The 20,270-nt window shown below is 41.9% G+C and overlaps 1 protein-coding gene across 1 annotated transcript in view; it reads left to right on the top strand.

Moving 5' to 3' along the window:
- GCLC (glutamate-cysteine ligase catalytic subunit) overlaps nucleotides 1–20,270 on the top strand; it is a 47,420-nt gene that overhangs the window by 10,374 nt on the left and 16,776 nt on the right. The window contains exons 3-7 of the mRNA XM_070732998.1: nucleotides 1,544–1,726; nucleotides 6,771–6,884; nucleotides 10,236–10,294; nucleotides 10,390–10,526; nucleotides 12,075–12,149. Of these exons, the coding sequence (XP_070589099.1) occupies nucleotides 1,544–1,726; nucleotides 6,771–6,884; nucleotides 10,236–10,294; nucleotides 10,390–10,526; nucleotides 12,075–12,149 (568 nt within the window). The remainder of the gene's footprint in view (nucleotides 1–1,543; nucleotides 1,727–6,770; nucleotides 6,885–10,235; nucleotides 10,295–10,389; nucleotides 10,527–12,074; nucleotides 12,150–20,270) is intronic.

Genomic DNA, 20,270 nt, shown 5'->3' with positions numbered 1-20,270 from the left:
AATGCATGCTGAAATTTAGCCAGGTTATTAATTGGCATGTATTTCAATCTATCTGTCTATTACAAGTCACTCTTGGCTGCTGTCTGGACAGGTCTGGAGTTTTTACAGCAATGTTTTTTGAAGTAGTTTGCCATTGCCATGAAAGTCTGGCTGCAAAGTTGTCTAGCTGGCTAATGAAGGCCAAAATTTGCTGTCTCTCAGCTGTAACTGGTTTTTTAACCACTTCACCGAATTGGCTCTCATTTTCTAAAGAATGGGGAATGCATTTTCATAAATCATACTTGTTTGCATGTAACCTGAAAGTGCTTTCAATTTGCAGCAATGCTGTGGCATGTTTCTAATTTATTTAATTAATATTTAATTATTAAAATATTTACTTTTGTATTTGAGGAATGGGCAAAATACAATTTGTATTTTATCCCAGCTTATATTTTTTAATGTCTTCATTTGTTTTGTTGACCAAAATATTAATTACGTATGGTATACAGCAGTGTTTCCCAACCTTGGCAACTTGAAGATATTTGGACTTCAACTCCTAGAATTCCCCAGCCAGCGAATGCTGGCTGGGGAATTCTGGGAGTTGAAGTCCAGATATCTTCAAGTTGCCAAGGTTGGGAAACACTGGTATACAGTAATGGGTTTCACTTACTTTTGCTACCAGTTTGGAGATGTGCGCGCCTGCATGCGCAGATTGTCCGTGATTATGTCCGGGTGGGCGGGCAGAGCCTCTTGCTGCCATTGCTACCGATTCACTCGAATGAGGGCGAACTGGTAGCAATGAACCACTGATGGTATAGTGCTGATGTACTTACACAATATACAATATCCCAAAAAGTTGGAATCCCTATTAATCATAAAACACATTCTTACCCAGAGTCCCCCAATGTTTCTGGGTTTTTTGGACTGGCAGGGAGAGGAGATGTTTCAGCACATGCACAGCTCCATTTGTGTGAGTGATGTACATTTATTCATTCATTCATTCATTCATTCGATTTTTATGCTGCCCTTCTCCTTAGACTCAGGGCGGCTCCTTAGACTCAGGGCGGTTTACATCATGTTAGCAATAGCACTTTTTTAACAGAGCCAGCTTATTGCCCCCACAATCTGAGTCCTTATTTTACCCACCTCGGAAGGATGGACGGCTGAGTCAACCTTGAGCCGGTGATGAGATTTGAGCCGCTGACCTACAGATCTACAGTCAGCTTCACTGGCCTGCAGTACAGCACTCTACCTGCTGCGCCACCCCGGCTTCCTGCTACTCATGCAAATAGAATGCGCGTGCGCATGCTCGTCCACTACTTACACGAGTGTGGGTGGGTGCTTGCCGGCCATTTCCACAGCCTGGCTGCAATCCCCTCATGGCCCACTGGTTGGGGATCCCTGGTCTAAGTAAATTAAGGTACTAGATTAAGCCATCCCCATCCTGAGTCGAGGTTTATAACTTTTCTTGCATGTTTCAGAGTTAAAAGCTAAATTACAGTTGCATGCTATGTAAGTATACTTTGTTATAGAAAATACTTTCAGTTTTCATTTGATTTTTCAGCCATCCAACATTATGGAGACCAGAGTATGGAAGCTACATGATCGAAGGGACTCCTGGGCAGCCATATGGAGGAACAATGTCCGAATTTAACACTGTACAGGACAACATGAGGAAGCGACGCCAGGAAGCTGCTTCAGTACTAAAAAAAGATGAAGCTGTTTGCACCGTCACTTCATTTCCAAGGTTAGATTCCATTTTTCTAAGAACTTGAAAATATAGTGGTTTCAGATGGCCATGACTCAGAAGAAAGTGGCAGTATTAAAGCTATTTTAAAAAGAGGAAGATTCACCATAAAGTATTTCCCATTTAAAATCACTGCTACTTAGTAAAATCTGCAGCAGTGCTTAAAAGTTTGTGAACCTGTGTGAATTTTCAATATTTCTGCATAAATATATCCTAAAACTTGATCTGTCCTCCATACAAGTCCTAAGCAAATGAATCAAAGTATTAAACTTTGTTTATTCCTGAGTAAAATGATCCAAGCAAATCAAAAGGTTATTGGAAGAATGTTCTGTGGATGAATCTAACCAAAATATAGTTTTTTCGCTTCAATGAAAACTTGTTTGACAAAAGGCAAAGACTGCATTCCAGTGTAAGAACCTTATCTCATCTGAGCAACGTAATGGACCCTGGAATTTCTCTGTTAAAAGCCACACCCCAGCGAGAAGGATGTGGGGTATGAGGTGGTATTATTAAAAGTGAACTAGTTGAACCCTTTCGGTTTGAAGGTGGACTCAAAATCATCTCCCAAACTTACTGTCAGTTTTTACGAGACACTTTTTTCAAGCAGTGGTACAAGAAAAATTCTTCATCTTCCAAGAAGACCATGGTTTTTATGCAGGACAATGCTCCATTGAATGCATCAAAGTATCCATTGTGTAGCTTGCTAGTAAAGGTCTTAAAGTTGAAAGAACATGGCTCCCTTCCTCACCTGATCTAACCCTATAATAAATCTAATCTAATAAATAAATAAATACTATTGAGAATTTATGGGCCTTTTTTAAACAGGATATTTCCAGTAATGGAAAACAGTACAATACATCCTAATGTTTAGTTTGATGTGTGACATTTAATACTTAATACGCTAGAACAGTGGTTCTCAACCTGTGGTCCACAAACCCTTGAGGGACTGTGATGTCACAGGGTCTGTGAAGGCTTGAGGAAATGTTATGATTTAAATCTTGAGTTAAATCTTGGGGGTCCATGGCCAAAGTCTGTGGCCACAAAAGGTCTTTAGACCGTGGTAAAGAGAAAATTGAGAACCACTGCATGCTTCTCTACGTAGAAACATATTTGGTATTCTTTTTTACCTTTTTTGGATCAGAGGTTTTTTGTTGTTGTCGTTTGGGGGATTTTTGGCAGAAACAAGACTAACCTATGTTAATTGGTTAGCTAAAATGTGCATTTATTTATTTATTTATTATTTAGATTTGTATGCCGCCCCTCTCCGCAGACTCGGGGCGGCTCACAGCACGACACAACAATTCATAACAAATCCAAATATAATTTAAAATATTTAAAAAAGAACCCCATTTTACTAACAAACACACACACACAAACATACCATGCATAAATTGTACATGCCCGGGGGAGGTGTTTCAGTTCCCCCATGCCTGACGACAAAGATGGGTTTTAAGGAGTTTACAGAAGGCAGGGAGAGTAGGAGCAGTTCTAATCTCTGGGGGGAGTTGGTTCCAGAGAGTCGGGGCCGCCACAGAGAAGGCTCTTCCCCTGGGGCCCGCCAACCGACATTGTTTAGTTGACGGGACCCGGAGAAGGCCCACTCTGTGGGACCTAATCGGTCGCTGGGATTCGTGCGGCAGAAGGCGGTCTCGGAGATATTCTGGTCCAGTGCCATGAAGGGCTTTAACCAACACTTTGAATTGTGACCGGAAATTGATCGGCAGCCAATGCAGACTGCGGAGTGATGGTGAAACATGGGCATACCTAGGTAAGCCCATGACCGCTCTCGCAGCTGCATTCTGCACGATCTGAAGTTTCCGAACACTTTTCAAAGGTAGCCCCATGTAGAGAGCATTACAGTAGTCGAACCTCGAGGTGATGAGGGCATGAGTGACTGTGAGCAATGAGTCCCGGTCCAGATAGGGCCGCAACTGGTGCACCAGGCGAACCTGGGCAAACGCCCCCCCTCGCCACAGCTGAAAGATGGTTCTCTAATGTGAGCTGTGGATCGAGGAGGACGCCCAAGTTGCGGACCCTCTCCGATGGGGGTCAATGATTCCCCCCCCAGGGTAATGGACGGACAGATGGGATTGTCCTTGGGAGGCAAAACCCACAGCCACTCCGTCTTATCCGGGTTGAGTTTGAGTCTGGACCGCTGGAGCTGGAGTGTCACCACCTTCTCAGCAACCTTCCCCATAAAGGGAAGGTTGGAGACTGGACGATAGTTATTAAGTACGGCTGGGTCCAGGGAAGGCTTCTTGAGGAGGGGGCGCATGAGCGCCTCTTTATAGAGTGTTGGAAAAACTCCCCTCCCCAAGGAAGCATTGGTAATCTCCTGGACCCAGCTCCGTGTCACCTCCCTGCTGGCCAAGACCAGCCGGGAGGGACACGGATCCAGTAAACAGGTGGCGGAACTCACAGCTCCAATGGCCTTGTCCACTTCATCAGGTGTCACCAGATCAAACTCTTCCCAGACAGGTGGACAAGTACGTGCCCCAGTCACCTCGACTGACTCGTCAGTCAACTCTGTTTTCCAATTGGAGTCGAGGTCGGCCCGGATCTGAGCGATTTTATCAGCGAAAAACGTGTTAAAATCCTCGGCACTGCTCTGCAAGGGCTCCCCAACTCCCCCCTGGTTGAGAAGGGAGCGGGTCACCCAAAACAGAGTGGCCGGGCGGGATTCCGCTGATGCAATCAAGGCGGCATGGTACGCGCAACTTGCCGCCTTGAGCGCCACTTTGTAAGTCTTAATAAAAGCTCTTACAAGTGTTCGATCAGATTCAGACCTACTCTTCCTCCATCGCTTCTCTAGACGTCTCTTCTGGCGTTTCAACTCCCGGAGCTCCTCGTTGAACCATGGAGCTCTACGGGGTCTAGCGCCACGGAGAGGTCGCAAAGGCGCAATCCGGTCAAGAGCCTCCGCTGCAGCCTTGTTCCACGCCTCCGCAAGAGACTCCGCCGAACTGGACGAGTGCCTCTGGAATAACCCCAAGCGCCGTCTGAAAGCCCTCTGGGTCCATCAGGCGTCTGGGGCGGAACATCTTAATTGGTTCCGCCTCCCTGCGAGGAAGGATTGGAGCCAGCAAGTCAAGCTGTAGTAGGAAATGGTCTGACCATGACAAAGGCAATGCTTCTAAGCCCCTTAGTCTCAGACCCTTACTCAATTGCTCGGAAAGGAATACCATGTCAGGTGCGTGCCCTCCCTCGTGAGTCGGACCCTGTACTACTTGAGTCAGGTCCATGGCTGTCATGGTGGCCATGAACTCCTGTGCCAACCCAGAGGTTTCGCCGAGCGACGGCAGGTTGAAGTCCCCCAGGACAATAAGTCCGGGGAACTCCACCGCCAGCCCGGCTACCTCCTCGAGCAGCACAGGCAGGGCTTTTGACACGCAGCTGGGAGGCAGGTACGTGAGAAGCAAGCCCACCTGAACCCCTAAGTCCAACTTCACAAGGAGGGACTCGCAACCCGCAATCTCCGGAGCAACGAGCCTACGCAGGCAAAGGCTCTCCCTGGCTATAATGGCTACTCCTCCCCCCCTTCCCTGGGGTCGAGGTTGATGCCATATCTGAAACCCAGCTGGGCAGATTTCCGAGAGAGGAACTCCTCCCTCCGGGCCCAGCCAGGTTTCAGTTACACATGCCAGGTCGGCCTCCTCATCCAGGATCAGATCCCGGATGAGGAGAGCTTTATTTACCACCGACCTGGCATTGAGCAGCAGCAACCTGAGCCCAGGGCCAGAGTTACACTCATCACCAGTGCCCTGGGTTGAGCTCACGGAGCCGGAACAAGGAATAGTTATTAGACAGCGATCCCTCGTTCCCCTGGAACGGCTAACTCCGTGGCTCCCGCCATATCTACCTCTCCCCAGCAACACCGGGATATTCCGACCCTCTGCCACCCCAGAGATCGGTGCCTCTTCCCCTCCCGCCTCTCCGGCGTCAAGTGGCCCAAATATATCATTCATACTATTCCCATTCATACTATCCCTGGCATAACCCCACCCACTCCAACCATCCCACTCATACCAATCATTCATCCCATACACATTATTGCACCCACCCCAGTTATCCATCAGTTAACCCCCCCATTGATTAAAAATAGATTAATTAAGTTAATAAATTAATATAAAAATATAAAAATATATTAGAAAATTAGAAGTATTAATATTAAAACACCATTAAAACTGAATAAAAATAAAAAATAAAAATAAATAAAAAATGCAGAAAATACAAATATAGGTAATAGTGAATAATTCAATTCATTTGGGAAATCCGGCAACTAATAAAAGTGCTAAAGTTTTCAAAAGTGCCAAGTTTCCCAAAGTGCCAAGTTTCTCAAAGTGCCAAGTTTCTCAGAAGTGCCAAGTTTCTCAAAGTGCCAAGTTCTCAGGGGCAGAATCAAGGTTATTCAAAGTCAAGGATCATTCAATATCTCTCTCCCCCTCCCCAGAATAGGGAGGAGGGTGTCCATGTCCAAGGTATACTGTTCATCCAGCTGTATCACATTCTTTTTGCCTCTCCCATCTTCACGGTCCCTCTCCAGTCTCGTACGTCGCTCCGGATATCTGTCAATGCTTCCGCTGGTGTTGGGGTGCATCTCTGAATCTCCTGGCCCCAAGTCATAGAATACAGCCTCTGCATGACTCTCCCACCACCAGACCTTGGTCTACCAGTCCTCCTGTCTCCTATCGCAATGGTCGGTCCTCTGTCCACCAGGTCTCCTCCAGCGCCGAGCGCACCCACCGTACAGCTGCTCGGCGTCCCGGGTCTGCCTGGCTGGTCACATTGTTTTCAAGAGCGTCCTCCTCCAATGCAGTCCGGCTCATTCGGCTCATTCGACTCACTGGCTTGCTCATTCACGAAACTCGCCCCAAACTGAGTGCCTGTAGCTGTTTTGATTACTGTCTATAGAAGAGTTGTGCCAAACCACATAAATACTATTCTTAATAAACTCTGATTTTACTTTTGTTTTGGAATATTTCTAATATAACTTTACTAAATGAATCTTTGTCAACTAGAGATCTTGATTTCATTGAATTTGTAGATTAGGTTGTCTGGGATTTACGATACCAGAGTATCATCCAACACCTGTTGAGATGGGAGCCTCAAAGTCTCTTTTCTTCCCAGATGAGGCTATAAACAAACATCCCAGATTTAGGTAAGTACGTTTTGAATAGAAATACAGATGTATTTAAAATGTGGATGGTGTAAGATGTGCTAATTCATAATCATAATCCAAATTTAAATTTGGTATGAGGTTCACCACTCATGTTAAATGTAGTTGCTTTTTTTATAGATACAATTTTAGTTTTATCAATGCTTTTAATAGGCTGCCAAATCTCCCATCCTTTATAATATTAATTCCATAGGCAATGCTATTTTAGAAGAGATTCAGAGCTATCTTGTCTACTCAAAGTTCAAACCATTACAACCAGGGTGGATTTGATCTAAGTCAACTTCATTTAAATCATAATTTTTAAAGGAGCATCTGTCCCACAGCAGCTCCTTCTCTGACCTGCTGTTGACTCACCAAAGTCCCAATATTACAGAATATACAGCCACATGCTACATAAATAAGCTCCATTTCATGCTGAATAAACTAAATAAACTAAATTATTAATGTATCTTAAATAGAAAACTATCTTTAGATAGATTTTTACTCCAATAGCATTTTATTAACATAAATTTAATAAAAATAAAAAATGATTTAAATTTAAATAAAATTATTTTATTTTATTAATCAATTTTTATCCATCCTGATTTAATCCACCGCCTCTGCAGTCACATGATCAAATTTTGGGTAGTTAACAGGGTGTTCTGTCTGGGTGCCCCCAGACTTCAACACCAACTGGAAAAAGCAGCCAGACACACTGGTAAAAGCAAAGGCACTTTATAGTTGGAAAAACAAACACAGAGAAAAACCTGTTCTTCCCAACAGGCAGGCTATGAGGCTTCACAGCAGAGTCATGACGGCCAGACAATACAGCAGACTTCTTGCTGGCACACACACCACTGTAGAGAATAAGACCCACGCCTTTCTCCCCAAGGTTTCAGCCTTCAGGGCCACAAGCCAGAGTCAGAAACGCCAAAGATCACAGCCAGGTCCCAGGACTCCCAAAGATAATACTCCACAATACAGGAAGGGTGGGTCTGCCTTTTCAGCCTTTCTGGGGAGAACCACACCCAAACCCAGCTGTTGCCTATTTAGGGCTGGAAATACCTGGCTAATTGTCCCCTTCGTTGTGCTGCTCTTCTCTGCCTGAGATCGATGATGGCTTGTGCATTTTCATCCAAGGACTCCAGGCTGCTTGCTGGGGAGAGCTCCACCCCGGGGGACTCAGGCTGTTCTCCCTCTCCCTCGGCCTGATATTCCTCCTCCCCGTCTGCCTGGGCCTCCTCCTCCTCCTCCTGTTCCTCATCCTCCCCCTCTGAGCATGGAGCCAGCAGAGGTTCAGCCGTTCCCTGAGGAGCCTCAGACGGAATCACAACACAGGGTAATCAACCTTACAATTGCAGAAGCACTGCAGTTGCTTCCCCACCATAGGCTAGAAGGCCTCAGCCACGTTGGCGTCCCTATTTCCACTTCCCCTCATGGGTGGGGGAGGGCTGCCCCATTAGGTCTAGTCCAGTTACCTTTCACTGCATCTGCTAGCAGATATGTCCAGCCAATGTAAGGAATATATAGAAAGCTGACAAAGGCAATGATCCTCAAGTCTAGAAAGGCAACTGCTTTATGAAGACTGACCAGGAAAAGGACCGACTGACTGGCTGACTTCTTATTCCTGGCCAATTTTGAGAAAGATTGCTTCTATATTGTAGAGAAGGATTCTCTCCATAAAGTTAGCAAAGACAATCTTTCTCAAGGCTGGCCTAGAATACCTCTACAAACAAATATCCCATATTTCGTCAACACTCCGCAGCCTACATTGATTGCCGATTAGTTTCCGGACACTATTCAGAGTGTTGGTGATGACCTATAAAGCCCTACATGGCATCGGACCAGAATGTTTACGGGACCGCCTTCTGCTGCATAAATCCCAGCAGCCAACCAGGTCCCACAGAGTTGGCCTTCTCCAGGTCCCGTGGACCAAACAATGTTGTCTGGTGGGGCCTAGGGGAAGAGCCTTCTCTGTGGCGGCCCTGGCCCTCTGGAATCAACTCCCCCTGGAGATTTGAACTGCTCTTACCCTCCTCACCTTTCACAAGAGCCTGAAGACCTATCTATGTCGCCAGGCATGGGGCAACTAATATATCCCCCTTTCTGACCATTAAAGTTGTGAGTGGTTATGATTGTGTAGTATTGATTGTTTTTAAGATAATGGGTTTTAGCTACAGTTTTAATTATTAGATTTGTTTCTGTATTGTTTTATTGTTGTTGTGAGACGCCTCGAGTCTTTGGAGAGGGGCGGCATACAAATCTAATATATTATTATTATTATTATTATTATTATTATTATTATTATTATTAATTATTCTGCTTACTCTCTTGCAATTCCTTTCTCTCTAATCTCTACTCTGTGAGGCAGGTGGAAGCAGATAGGGCATAGGACAAATTGCCTAGAAAATTGCATTGAAAAAAGTGACTTATGACCATTTTTTACACTTACAACTATTGCAGCATTCCCTTGATCACATGATCAAAATTCAGATGCTTAGCTACTGACTCATATTTATGACAGTTTCAATGTGGGTCACGTGATCACTTTTTGCAACCTTCTTAAAAGCAAAGTTAATAGGAAGCCAGATTCACTTAACTATTACTAATTTAATAACTTCAGTGATTTACTTAATAACTATGGCAAGAAAAGTCATAAAATAGGGCAAAATACTTTTAACAAATGTTTCACTTAGCAACAGAAATGTTGAACTCAGTTGTTATCATGTGGCGGATTACCTGTAATTGTTACCTTGCAATATAAACAAATAAGTACCCTCTCTTATGACATTATTTCTCATAACTCTCTGTATCCAGATAGCGTCGATGTTTCATATAATTCACTGAATGCAAATAATTTTTAATCAGCATAGTAGGCTAGGAAACACATAAACCAAATATAGTGTTCCCTCGATTCTCGCGGGGGATGCGTTCTGAGACCGCCCGCGAAAGTCGAATTTCCGCGAAGTAGAGATGCGGAAGTAAATACACTATTTTTGGCTATGAACAGTATCACAAGCCTTCCCTTAACACTTTAAACCCCTAAATTATCATTTCCCATTTCTTAGCAACCATTTAGATTATTACTCACCATGTTTATTTATTAAAGTTTATTAAAAAAATATTTATTAAAGGCGGACGAAAGTTTGGTGATGACATATGACATCATCGGGCGGGGAAAACAGCAAATTATTTTTTAATTAATATTTTTGAAAAAACGTGGTATAGACTTTTTGCGAAGTTCGAACCCGCGAAAATCGAGGGAACATTGTATTAGTCTAAAAAGTTCTAAAACTATTGAAAAATGTTTGTTTTGAGACAACATCTCAGATCTTTACATTTTTATCTTTTTAGTACTTTAACAAGAAATATTCGACATAGAAGAGGTGAAAAAGTTGTTATAAATGTACCAAGTAAGTGAAAAAAGCAATTTACTGCTATTTTTTTTAAAAAAAATTCACTTTTTGAGAATCCAGGACCTTAATCTTTTGTCAAATGTCTTATTCAGTATTTAAGGACAAGAATACTCCATCACCGTTTATAGAAACATTTCCTAGTGATGATGGTGAAGCAGCAAGAGCAGCTAAGCCCGATCATGTATATATGGATGCCATGGGATTTGGCATGGGCAATTGTTGCCTTCAGGTAAACTCACTGAATTAAGTACACGCCTAAGTATTTTTACTGCTGTCTTTTGGTTTTGTGTTGTTTCCATAACAGCTATTTGAATTTTTCAGTTACATATTCTGTAGCCAGTTTATATATATTACAGGAATGTATTTTTCCCTGCTGTTCATTGCAGTTTCCTCATTTCCAGAAATAATAATTCAAGCACCATGCCAAGCTGTTGTAATTGTTAATGTTTTGTAACAATTGATAGATCAGTAGTAGACAGCACATAATACAAGGTTAGTCATTATTCTACAAGTTTATCATCTAATAGAGACACAAGGAAGAATTCATAACAAAGGAGATTGAAAAATTATAGTGTAGTAGAGAAGATTTTTTAAAATTACATTGAATAATGTGAGTGAATTCTTAAAAACATTTGAAGGCAGTGAGTTGCAAAAATAAGATACCGCAAAGCAAATAAATAAAATAATAAAATAATTAAATGTAATAGTATTTAAATAAATTGGAATGAAAGAAAAGTAGAGGATTGTACAATGTAAAGCAAAATGAAAGATCACGAGGAACACTGATATATTTAAAAGTGCACATCAAAATTGTAAAATAAATTCTCAAGTGAAAGATTGATACCAAAATGACACATCTTGGTATTTATGGTGAGGAAGAATAAGATGTCTGATGTGAAGATTGCATGTCAGTACCATTAGATGAGTTAAAGGAAAAATGACATATCAGAACAGGTCTTGCAAAATATGTGAAAATGTTCAACATATAGCTTTAAAAAGGCAACATTTTGCTCTATAAATTTAAATACATATAGTCCTCAGCCCGCAAGCATTTGTTTAGTCACCATTCAAAGTTACAACAGCACTGATAAAAGTGCCTTACAACCCGTTGTTGCACTTATGTCTGTTGCAGCATCCCCATGGTTAGTTGATCAAAATTGGGGTGCTTAGCAACTGTCATGTATTCACAACAGTTGCACCACCACAGGGTAATGTGATTGCCAGCAAAATGAATTGTAGAAGCCAGGTTTGTTTAACAACTGAATGATTCACTTAACAGCTGCAGTGGTTTGCTTAACAACCATGATAAAAAAGTCGTAAGTTGAACATGACTCACTTAACAACCACTTGCTTAGCAGTGGAAATTCTGGTCCCAGTTTTCACAAGAAAAGGACTACCATTTGGAACTGAACTCTTGAGTGAGTCTGCCTAGATCCTTTTTGTTTTGGAGGAAGAAGGAAAAGCAGTGGTGGAATTCCTGTGCTTATCTTTCCTTCCAAAATGAAATCTGTAACTGTGTTGAAAAGCAAAGAGTGCATATGGTAGTGTTCATTATGCCTAGTAGCAACGAGATTCTGGAAGGAAGAAAAATTCATTCCCACTGTACGATCCCAGGTCTGCAGGAAAGAAACAGTCTTTCAGATAGAAATTCAGTGGAGCAATTTTTTATAATTTCCGGAAAGTGCAATAACATTGGCATGCACTTTTAATGTAATATTAAATAATATTTAATATAAACATTTTAATAAATAAAAACAGATTTTTGTTTATTATACAGGTAACATTCCAAGCCTGCAGCATTTTTGAAGCAAGATACCTTTATGATCAGCTAGCCACAATCTGTCCCATTGTGGTGAGTGAAATCATTTTATTGTTGAATATATTTTTATTCAGAGACACACTTTATTATATTTATATAAAAACTGTTTTTAAAAAAGATTGAAAAGCATGCTCATTGAGGCAACCCTCAAAATAATCAGTGTAAGATTTGTAAATTAGTGGTGATAGTTCAATAGGTCAAGGTCAAATTTCCCATATTTGATAAATTATATGAAAAGAATAAAAAAGATCAGAAAAATTTGCAAGCTGTTGCTTAGGGGCTGAAGAAGAAAATACAACAAGAGGTAGTGCAATATTGCCATGCCCATGTAGTACATTTTACCTTAACATACATAATCTTAAATCCTCAAAAGTACTGTCAGCGTAAGAATAACAGAGTTGGAGAGGACTTTGGAGGTCTTCTAGCCCAACTGCCTTCCCAAGCAGGGTTGGGTTTTTTTTTTTGCAGAATTCCCCGTTGAGCTCACTCCTTCTGCTTTGTGACAAGCAAGCTTCATTCACGGGACCAAGGATTCGGTTCACAAACTAGCAAACGCGCCTAAAAACATATAATACAGTAATAGATTGTCCCATGGCAATTCACACCTGCACGGATTCACAAACATACTTCCCACTCAATTCGAGCGGGGTTTTTAGTGGCTCAGGATCACGACACACACATACACATACACCTATGCAAGGAATCTCTCCTTCGTGCCCTTAAAATTACTGGTGTTCTGTTTTGAGTGGCATTTGCTCATCCCTGAGACTCGTCACTCCTATTGGAGTAAGATCCATTGCAGTGTTTCCCAACCTTGGCAACCCGAAGGTACCCGGACCTCAACTCCCAGAAGTCCCCAGCCAGCGAATGGTTGTCCTGTTTCTTCTTAAAAGGCTCCAGTGATGGAGCATCCACAACTTTTGGAGGCAAGCCATTCCATTGATTAAATGGTTAATTGTTCCCATTATCAGGAAATTTCTCCTCCGTTCTAGGTTGGATCTTCTTTTATTTTCTTTTTTGAAAAAGTTTTTTTTTTCTCATGCAGACATTTTCACATATTTATCATCTCATTTCTCATTTCATTCTTTTACAAAATCTTTAAACATATATTCTATATTTAGCTTATTGCTTTGTTAGTTCAAGGTTGCTTTTTTACCATCCTCCCTTCCCATCGCATATAGCCCTTCCTTTCTTTTGACTTTCCCTTAGTCTTTCTAAACCTACTTCCCCATCCTTTCTCCTCTACTCTTCTTTCCTTCTCTTTCTTTCTTTCTTTCTTTCTTCTTACTCCCCTCTTCCCTTCTTTCTTCCTTTGCTGTACCTTTTCCATTTTTCTGGGATAGTATTCCAGCAACCTTGGATTCTTTTATGCAGTCTTACATTTTTTCATATTTTATTCCATATGTATTCCTTTAATCTATTTCATTTACCTTTATGTGTTTGAATTTAAGATTTTCTCCCCTTTCCCCCCCCCCTCATCTCTTTCAAGTGTTACATCTGGGTTACGCCATTCAGTTATATTCCAACTTCTTTATTTATATTCATTTCTAACCATCTATAAAACTTACCTCAAATCTTGTAAAATACAATAAGTCCTCTTTATCTTTTATTGTTAGTATTAATCTGTTCATTTCAGCGCAATCCAAAATTTTCTTCATTCTCCAGTAAGGGTGCAAAATAGTCCAGGTATGGGTTGCTACAGTCTGATCTGCCCAGTTACTGAGTATATGTCCCCCCCCCCCGGCCACTCCTCCTTGTTTCTGAGTATGCCCCAGTTTCCGACTCAGTCAGATCTGAAACAGTCATCTTTGCAGTTTCATCTCTAGTAAAACCATTCCTGGAATTCTAGAATCAAGTTTATTTTTTTCAATTCGGCCAATTCCTTTAAAGCCGACAAGCCCTTTGGACGTTTAGGCAGCGGTTGGCTTGCCACCTTTGCGGCCGTAGCCTTTCTTCCAGCCGCTTGATCGTTCAAGCCTCAGAAGCCATTTTGCAAGCATTCAAGTTCAAAGGAGGCTTTTCTTCCACAGCGTGGCAGCTCTGCTGGTACCAATTCATTGTTATCTGAGTGCCTGGGGGACCTCCAGGAATTGCGGGACCGGCTATCCCCCCCGGGATATCCGTTTGAACCCACACCTTAATAAAATAATCGCTGCCACCCAGTTCTCGGATGTTGCGACCCTTAATGTTTATTTTGTTTCTTTAGAGTCATTTTATTTTTAAGTGTTTTATTTTGTGGATTTTTTTGCAAATCTTTTTCCAATCTTTTATATTCTTCCTCCATCTCTTTTTGTATCTTTTGTTTCTTCTGTTTTGCCATATATGTCATTTATTTTATTTTTTATTTTATTTATTAAATTTGTATGCCACCCCTCCCCGTAGACTCGGGGCGGCTCACAACAGTGATAGAAAAAACAATGTACAATACAAATCTAATAATTAAAACTAAAAACCCATAATTTAAAAAAATGCACACAACATACCATATATAAACAGTATAAGCCTGGGGAAGTTATCTCAGTTCCCCCATGCCTGACGGCAGAGGTGGGTTTTAAGGAGTTTACGAAAGGCAAGCAGGGTGGGGGCAATCCTAATCTCAGGGGGGAGCTGGTTCCAGAGGGTCGGGGCCGCCACAGAGAAGGCTCTTCCCCTGGGACCTGCCAAACGACATTGTTTAGTCGACGGGACCCGGAGAAGGCCAACTCTGTGGAAACTAATTACTATATTATACATAATATAGTATATTTATGTCATTACATATGCTTTACAAATATCCCATAAATTTTGTAAGGAGTTATTCTTTCTTATTTTCTTTAAAAAAGAAAGTCAGTTCTTTTTCCATATGAATTTAAACGTGTGTTTTTTTTCATTTACTACTCTCTGGTTCAATGTCCATCTTGGTCTCTTTCTTTGTCCTTTCCATTTCATTATTATTGGATTGCGGACTGCCCATATATTTGGTTCAATTTCAATCATTTCTATTTTAGTCAATAATTCTGATGGCATCCATATCATATCTATTTTTGATCATGACAAATCTCTATTCAAATAGAATGTGTATTGTTTTTCTTTCACATTCCTCTGTCTCGATGCATCTTGTAGTGTTAATTCTTCCAACATTGTAAAAAATGTTTTTGGAAGAGTCTTTCTCTGTTTCAAATTTACTTTGGTTGTTCTATAATCCAATTCTTTATCTACAATTGGATTAAAATCTCCTAGTAAACACATATCTTCATTTTCATATTCAGTTATTTTTCTATATAATTTTCTATAAAATTCTTCTTGATTATCATTTGGAGCATAAATTGCTCCAATTGAACTTTCTTTAAAGTTCATTATTATTTCAATCATTAATATTCTTCCAAGTCTTCATATATTATTTCTGATTGTATTTCTCATTTAATATATAAAACCACTCCTCTTTTAGATTAATCTACTAATGATATATATAAATTTCCAAGTTTCTCATGTTCTAAGTATTTTCTATGTTGTTTTTTAATATGTACTTCATGTAGACAAATAATCTTGAATTTTAATTTTTCTAATTTATTTACTATCCTTTTTATTGCCAAATTGAATCCATTTACATTTAGTGAAATTATTTTCATCCCTTCTTCCACTTATTTTATTTATTTAATTGGCTAGTTGCTCTAGTTACTCTTTGTTCCTTACATTCTTTTGTCGAGTTCCTTCCCTTATTGATCTTTCCTCCCATTTTGTAGTTCTATTATTTGCCTTTCTCTTTCTTTTTCTTTTGTCTCTTGGTTCTTCTTCTTCAATAGATTTTGAATATTCTAAGAGCTCAATATATTGATAATAAAATGACTCCGCTTATCCAAAGTGTCCAGTCTATATCTTTGTTTTTTCCATTTCACCACAAAACCTTCAGATATTAGCCATCTAAAATTCACTACTTTTCTAATCAGATATTTAGCCGGAAATTAATACTTTTTTCTAATACCTCTCTCTCTTCTGGGAATTTGCTTTAAAACCACAATTTCTTTCATCTTGTGTTTTATTGTAGTATTTCTTGCCATTCATAAGATCTGGTTTCTAACTGTTTTATATATATATATAAATTATATATATATATATATATATATATATATATATATATATATATATATATATATACACACACACAGTAGTACCTCTAGATACGAGCTGCTCTACATGCGAGTATTCCAAGTTACGAGCCGAGATGCGAGCAAAATTTCTGTTCGACACCTGAGCTCAAATTCGGGATACGAGTCGAGCGTCCACTAGGTGGCGCAAGAATTCCATGTTTCCCAGTTATCTTGGCAAGAAAAGCAAAGTCTAAAGGCATTCGTTCGAGATGCGAATTGATCGACATACGAGCTCGGCTCTGGCACGAATTAAACTCGTATGTCGAGGTACCACTGTATATATAAATATAAATTTAACATGTATTTCTTGTATGCAGTCTATGTATTTCTTGTATGAAGTCTAAGTATGCACTCTAAATATTTCATCAACTTCATTCAAAATTTTCTCTTTCAATCATGGGTTCTGCTGACATCTCTGCTATTAGTTCTGGTAAATTTTCCTTTTTCTTCTTCAATATTTTGAAAGCATAGTTAATAATCAGCACAATCATCTTGGTTGTTATGACTGCTTTCTTGTGATTTTTCCCTTAAATCGTGTTCAAATTTATCTCCTCCACTTTTTTCACTATTTGATCGTTCCTCTTTTCCACTCTTTGGATTCTTCATTCGGTCTGCCCCATCATCTCTTTAATCTTCTTAACTTTGTCTTCTACGTTCCCTATTTTCTCGTTCGGTTTTTTTTTTAACTTCCTTTCAAGTCTAGGTGTATTGCTTGTAATAAACTTTTTAATTCAGTATTAATCTTTTCTTGTTGTGCCACAGCCATAAGATGTCTTATATGTGGGAGGGCTCACCGCTGCCGAAGAATGGGGAACTACTTTCTTACTCACTTTCCACTCAATATTTATATACCAGATTGATAGATATCAATCAACATTAGGGTAAAAATAAACAACAAAAATTTTAAAAAGAGAAGTAGAGAATACAAAATGAAAATATAAAAAATATAACCAACCCCCCAAAACCAGTCAAAATCTTCAGGTTCCTGTTATCTCAGTCCAGTAAATCCGATAAACATGATAATAAGACCCAAAAGTAGAAAAAAGTACAGTGATCCCCCGCTCGTTGCGAGGGTTCCGTTCCAGGACCCCCCGCAACGAGCGGGTTTTCGCGAAGTAGCGCTGCGGAAGTAAAAACACCATCTGCGCATGTGCAGATGGTGTTTTTACTCCCACAGCGCTAGCGAGGAACCGAAGATTGGGGGCGGCGCGGCTGTTTGCCGCCGGCATGGGGGGCTTCCTAGCAGCCCCCCAAACCCGGGTTGGGGGTCCGGGGGGTGCTGGCAAGCCCCCCAGGCCGGCGGCGACATTTTAAAATAGCCGCGCCGCCCCCAATCTTCGGCTCCTCCGCGCTGGCTCTCGGCGCTTTCGAGCTGAGTCCAGGAGCGAATTCGCTCCAGGACTCAGCTCAAAAGCGCCGAGAGCCAGCGCTAGCGAACGGCTCCTCCGCGCTGGCTCTCGGCGCTTTCGAGCTGAGTCCGGGAGCGAATTCGCTCCAGGACTCAGCTCAAAAGCGCCGATAGCCAGCGCTAGCGAACGGCTCCTCCGCGCTGGCTCTCGGCGCTTTCGAGCTGAGTCCTGGAGCGAATTCGCTCCAGGACTCAGCTCAAAAGCGCCGATAGCCAGCGCTAGCGAACGGCTCCTCCGCGCTGGCTATCGGCGCTTTCGAGCTGAGTCCGGGAGCGAATTCTCTTCCGGACTCAGCTCAAAAGCGCCGATAGCCAGCGCTAGCGAATGGCTTGTCCACGCTGGCTATCGGCGCTTTCGAGCTGAGTCCGGGAGCGAATTCTCTTCCGGACTCAGCTCGAAAGCGGCGAGAATGAACCGCGTGGGCGGGCGAAGGGCGGGCGGCAGCGAGGAGTTTGCGTGGGCGGTGGGGAAACTCCTCGCTGACGCCAGCAAGAGGGGGAAGACCCAGGGAAGCCGGTTGCCATCTACGCATGCGTGCCCATAGAAAAAACGGGCACGCATGCGTAGATGGTATTTTCACTTCCGGGTTGAAAAATAGCGAAGTACCCTGTTCGCAATGGTTGGGGACGCAATAAACGGGGGATCACTGTATATCAAAAAAAGAAAGAGGAAAAAAGAAAGCAATCTTAAAGGGAAAAAGAAACCCTCATCAAAAAGAAAAATAAGAATTAAAAAATATAATCCAGTCTCTTATTTGAAAATTTAATAGTATGAATTTAAAAGGGGGGAATTTACAGTGATCCCTCGATTTTCACGATCTCGATCTTCGCGAAATGCTATATTGCGATTTTTCCCACCCGATGACGTCAGTCTCTTCCTTCCTTTCTCATCTTTCTTTCTCTCTCTCTTTCTCTATCTTGCTTCTTCCTCTCTCACACTCTCTTCCTCCCTCTCTCATCTCTTTCTTTCCTTCTCTCTCTTTCTCTATCTCTCCCCCTCTTGCTGGCGGGCGGCGGGCGGGCGAGCGGGGGCATCAGCGAGGAGCCGGGGTTTCCCCTTTGCGTGGGCGGCGGGGAAACCCCGATCTTCGTCTGCTCGCTGCTGCTGCGCTGCCGAGCAGATCAGCTGCTGGGCGGCCGAAGGAACCTTCCCTGGGTCTTCCCCTTTGCGTGGGCGGCGGGGAAGACCCAGGGAAGGTTCCTTCGGCCGCCCAGCAGCTGATCTGCTCGGCAGCGCGGCAGCAGCGAGGAGCCGAATCGGGCTTTCCCCTTTGCGTGGGCGGCGGGGAAACCCCGATCTTCGTCTGCTCGCTGCTGCTGCGCTGCCGAGCAGATCAGCTGCTGGGCGGCCGCAGCAGCAGCGAGCAGACGAAGATCGGGGTTTCCCCGCCGCCCACGCAAACTCCACCATCTGCGCATGCGCGGCCATGGAAAAAAGGGCGCGCATGCGCAGATTGGGTTTTTACTTTTACAACCCTACATCGCGAAAAATCGATTATCGCGAGGGGTCTTGAAACGGAACCCTCGCGATAATCGAGGGATCACTGTACTTCCAAAGAAAAAGAAGCAGCAATTAATAGACTCCCCAGCCAAACTTCACCATTCTTTTCTCTTCAGAAATAAAAAGATAAGTATCTCAAAAAATACCGCCAATGATATGAAAACTAAGTCTCTCAGATTTCTACTTCGAAGTCTCTTCACTGTTATTCCTAATAAAAAAAAAAAAACCTCCAGCCATCTGCTTTGTCCAAGATTTTCCCTCTTTGTCCATTAGATGGCACTATTTTACTCCAGAACTTCTGTAACTTTCAATAGCCCTTTTAGAAAAGAAGAATATATAGAATATAAAAATCAAAAAATCCCAATCTTCCTTTCCACGTTTTTTCTAAAATCATCGTTTCAAAAAAGTCGTTTCAGGTTTTTAATTTTCTGGTCTCTTAATTGTTCATCCCTGTTATTTGTGTGAAGTGGTAGCCGTTTTTCCGCTCCCCTTCATTTTTCTCAAAACTTTTTCCCCCCAAAATTCTTTCATAAAGGAGAACACCTTTTGAAATAGGGTTCTTGTTTACAAGACCAAAGTAAAACTATCTCACCCAGGTACTGTTCCTCACCTCTTCAGCGTGGTCGCCCCAGGTTTTAAAGCTCATCTACCTGTCTTCCACATCGCCCAGTTCAGAGCTTTTCACAGACATTTTGGAGAAATTGCTATTTCCCCATCCACGCCACCTTGGGTTTCAATTCCTCACTGTCCCTCCAGTACAAGCACCCCTTCTGATGGTGGGATTCAGCAAAATGTGAGAGCCTCAAAATTTACACTGTGGTGCTATGTCTCCCTTTTTTTATCACTGTTGTGAGCCGCCCCGAGTCTACGGAGAGTGGCGGCATACAAATCTAATAAATAATAATAATAATAATAATAATAATAATAATAATAATAATAATTAATTGGTTGTCCATTAGGATCTTTTCCCCAGTTACTGCTGTTGAGCCAGTCACCACCTATTTTGTACCTGTGCATTTGGTTTTTCTTATTTATTTATTTATTTATTTATTATTTAGATTTGTATGCCACCCCTCTCCGCGAACTCTAAGTGTACCCCTTACTAAGTGTACCCCTTA

Source organism: Erythrolamprus reginae, chromosome 1 (genome assembly GCF_031021105.1).
Source record: "Erythrolamprus reginae isolate rEryReg1 chromosome 1, rEryReg1.hap1, whole genome shotgun sequence".
In the NCBI taxonomy this organism is placed as follows: Eukaryota; Metazoa; Chordata; class Lepidosauria; order Squamata; family Dipsadidae; genus Erythrolamprus; species Erythrolamprus reginae.
The sequence above is the reverse complement of the archived record's forward strand: the minus strand, read 5'-3'. Positions and strand labels throughout refer to the sequence as shown.